Below are 3,929 nucleotides of genomic sequence, written 5' to 3' on the forward strand. Positions count from 1 at the left end.
CACACAATGCCCAGAGCTCACACAAAACCATAATATATATTTTTTGTTTTTAAGAGTTTATTTATTTATTCATGACAGAGAGAGAGAGAGAGAGGCAGAGATACAGGCAGAGGAGAAGCAGGCTCCATGCAGGGAGCCCGAAGCGGGACTCGATCCAGGGTCTCCAGGATCACACCCCGGGCTGAAGGCGGTGCTAAACTGCTGGGCCACCAGGGCTGCCCCCATATATATATTTTAAACACACACGCATAAAAAGTGTGTAAGAATGGAGAAACCCAGATCAGAAAGTCATAAAAGAGTCCTGTGTGTGTAAACAGGAACTTGATAAGTCAACAGGGAAAAGACAGGCTGTCTGGGAGACAGTTTTGGGAAAACTAGCTCATAATATGGAGGAAAAATTAAGCTGTCTTTATCCCACACAAAAATAGTTCCAGCTGGATTCAAGACCAAATTCTGGAAGGAAAAAAGTATAAAAATAACAGAGGAAAATACAAGGGGATTTCCTTTTCACCCAGGAACATGAAATGACTTATGACCCAAAAGCTGCAACACTTTGGGGTGAACACGTATGGGAGTTGATTATATCAAAATCAAGCACGTCAGCACACTCAAGCTCACAACAAAGTAAGCTACCATACTGAAGAGAGCTCTCAGAGAATGACACCTGCAGGGTCTAAACCCAGCAAGGATTCAGAAGCCTGCAAATCAAGAGGGAAAGGAAAGGTATCCCAACTGAAAAACGGGCAACCGCTGTTGAGCTCGTGGTTCAGGTTACATGGCAGGTAAATGAACTGATTCTCAAGCTCGCTGTCATCAGTGAAATGCAAGTTCACACATCAGCAAAATCCACTCTGTGGCCATCAGGTTAGCAAAAATTAGGATAGCACGTGGCAGCAATTATTGGTGAGGGAAAGAGGAAACAGGACCCTTCCTGTCCCACGGTGGAAGTGAGCCCTGATGCAGCCATCCAGGGAGGGAAGCAGACAATAGTGAAGCTAAGCATGCACGTGTCCTCTGGCCCAGCAATCCACTCCCGGAACATCCCAGAAAAATCCTGAGCTGAATCCAATGGGGACAGGCATGAGGATGTTGGACACAGCATTTCTACCATCCTGGGACTGAAGAAGCGGATAGGTAAGATGAAACACAACTTGTCCATACAGCCACCTATAAATATCCTTAAAACAACAACAACAACATAGTGTTGAGTGAAGAAAAGTAGCATAAATTCTAAATCACAATGATATTTCTGTAAATTAAAAAACTTATGGGCACCCACCTTTTTTGGAAAGATGGCTGGAGGTCCAAGGACATATGTTAGACAGGTTAGGACAAGAGGGCCGCAGGGTTGGGATGGGGATGAAGATGGAAACACACACACAACAGTTTAATGTGGTTTTAAATGACCTGATGTTCATTGTGTGCTGCAAAGTGAGGAGTGTAATCAAACATAATTGCCCCCACGGTGCCAATTTCATAGGATTTGAGCTGTATAGGGGAAGTTGATGAAATGAATAGATGTACAGAAAGCCTTTGCTAAAAGTCAACACTTCTTCATGATTAAAACAAATAAACTCAAAACACAAGAGAACCCCTTAACTTGACAGAGCACATCTAAAACAATTTCGGGTATGTCGTGGTGGGGGTGGTAGAGTCAGCAGGGAACCAGTGGGAGCCAGTGGGAGTCAGGGGAGTGGGCAACAGGTCAAGCCTCCTGGTTGTGGTTTCTTGCAAACAGAACCCTGGTGAGAGCCCTGAAGCAGGAAAGTTGGGGTGCACGGCTTCCAGAAGTCCCCTGAGGCCCAAGCAACACAGAATCTCACACTGGTCCATCTACCTTCCACAGGATGAGCCAGACTCTGAACGGCAGCCAGATCCTGAAGCCCACCCCATATAGCCCCATGCTGGATGCCCCATACAGCCCCACGAGGGAAGTCCTACATGGCATTGTGGTGGGCAGAGAATACCACCCCACTTTGGACTCCTCAGACAGCCCCAAGGCTCAAGTGGTGCTGAGCATCCTGGCCATGTTCACCTGCGTGTGTGGCATTATGGGGAACAGCCTGGTGATCTGGCTGCTGACCTGCCGGATGCAGAGGACCCCCTTCTGCACGTACATCCTCCACCTGGCCGTGGCTGACCTCCTCTTCCTCCTCTGCACGGCCATCACCATCTGTCTAGAAGACAGCCTGCTGGCCTATGAGGTGATGCAGAGAATGAAGTACTTTGCCTACACAGTGAGCCTGGGTCTGCTGACGGCCATCAGCACGCAGCGCTGCCTGTCTGTCCTCTTCCCCATCTGGTACAAGTGTCACCAGCCCCAGCACCTGTCAGCCGTGGTGTGTGCCGTGCTCTGGGCCGTGTTCCTGCTGATGAACATGCTGGCCTCGTTCTTCTGCAGCAAGTTCTGGCATTTCAAGAATGAGCAGTGCTTCATAGTGGACTCCACCTTCAGCACCCTCATTATGGGGGTCTTCACCCCAGTGATGACCGCATCCAGCGTGACCCTCTTCGTGCTGGTGCGGAGGAGCTCACGGCAGTGGCAGCGGCAGCGCCAGCCCACGCGACTGTACGTGGTCACCCTGGCCTCCGTCCTGGTGTTCCTCATCTGCGCCCTGCCCCTCGGCATCAGCTGGTTCCTCTTCTACTGGCTGCTCCTGCCCCTGGAGCTGAAGTCTCTGTTCCATCACATGGCGACCTTCTCCTCAGCCGTGAGCAGCAGTGCCAACCCCATCATCTACTTCGTGGTGGGCAGCCGGGGCCGCCGGGGCCTGCAGGAGCCCCTGGGGACCGTGCTGCAAAGGGCGCTGAGGGAGGAGCCGGAGCTGGAGGAGAGGGAGACGCTCTCCACGGGCACTGGCACCGGCACCGGCACCGGCACCGAGGAGGGGGCCTGAGAGCCGCTGGGCCCGTGCATCTGCATGCCTGCCCCGCTCAGGGCCTGTCTGGCCTGCTGTTGACAGCCCCAAAGACTTGCTTCTTGCCCTGCCTGCCGGGGCCCCCTTCCTCTATGCCAAAGCCCCCACGGCACGGTGTGTCCTGGTTCTCAGAATGGGACTCAGCTGGGAAGATGACATTCAGTTTGTCCGTTCGCACGTACGGACAGAGGGCACACATTCGCTTTGAGGCCTGGCCTGCTGAAAGCTGATTCTCTTCAGAGTCCCTGCAGGTGGGTAGCAGCACCCACCTGACCGAGACAGCACCTTCTCCCAGCCTCTCTCTCTCCCTACAACAACATCTTTGTACAGGAGGCGGGGTATGGTTCCTGTGACCTCATGGCCTGATGCTGGTCCTTGGGCATGTGCTGGTGGCATCAGCCTTCCCCCAGGTGTCCTGCCGATCCCCTCGTGACTGCAGTCTTTGGCTAGCCAACTGTGTCCATCACCGGCCATGAGCCCGGAGACTGCCTCGTCCTCCACGTGGCCCAGGCCATCACTCCACCCTGGTCTTTGCCTTCGGGTCGCCTTGCACCACCACGCCTGGCGACCAGAGTCGGTCTGCTTGCTTTCCTCCGGGAGGCCGCGCTGAGACAGGAGAAGCCTCTGCCTGGCCTCACTGGAGATGCACAACCGGCCTTGATGGAGCTGCGCCCTCGAGGCGGGGGCAGCCTGGAGGCAGCTCTGTCCCAGAGGCCTGTGTGGCTGCACAAGTCGAGGTCTTCCTAGACCTGGTGGAAACACTTCTCCCCGCTAGGGCCAATGCTTTACAAGGGAAGATTTGGGACACTTGTCAGCACACCTTGCTCCCCGCACCTCTTTTCTTGCCACAGTCTCCTGGGCCCAGAACAAGGAGTGGACGCTTCTTTTCCTTTTCCTGCCGTGCAGTATCCAGCCCTGTGGTTATCCTGTGGCAGCAAATCTCCTGCATCTGTGCTGCGGGAGGCAACAGAATCCCCGGAGTGAGGTACTTGTGTGTCTAGGCCTAGGACC

General features: G+C 53.7%; 1 protein-coding gene across 1 annotated transcript; it reads left to right on the forward strand.

The window, feature by feature from the left end:
* Nucleotides 1-1,847: 1,847 nt before the first annotated feature.
* MRGPRD (MAS related GPR family member D) lies at nucleotides 1,848-2,897 on the forward strand. Its single transcript, XM_038564493.1, has one exon. It carries the CDS (start codon nucleotides 1,848-1,850, stop codon nucleotides 2,895-2,897), a length of 1,050 nt encoding a protein of 349 aa, XP_038420421.1.
* Nucleotides 2,898-3,929: the final 1,032 nt, after the last annotated feature.

The sequence above is a fragment of the Canis lupus genome, chromosome 18, assembly GCF_011100685.1.
Source record: "Canis lupus familiaris isolate Mischka breed German Shepherd chromosome 18, alternate assembly UU_Cfam_GSD_1.0, whole genome shotgun sequence".
Classification (NCBI taxonomy): Eukaryota; Metazoa; Chordata; class Mammalia; order Carnivora; family Canidae; genus Canis; species Canis lupus.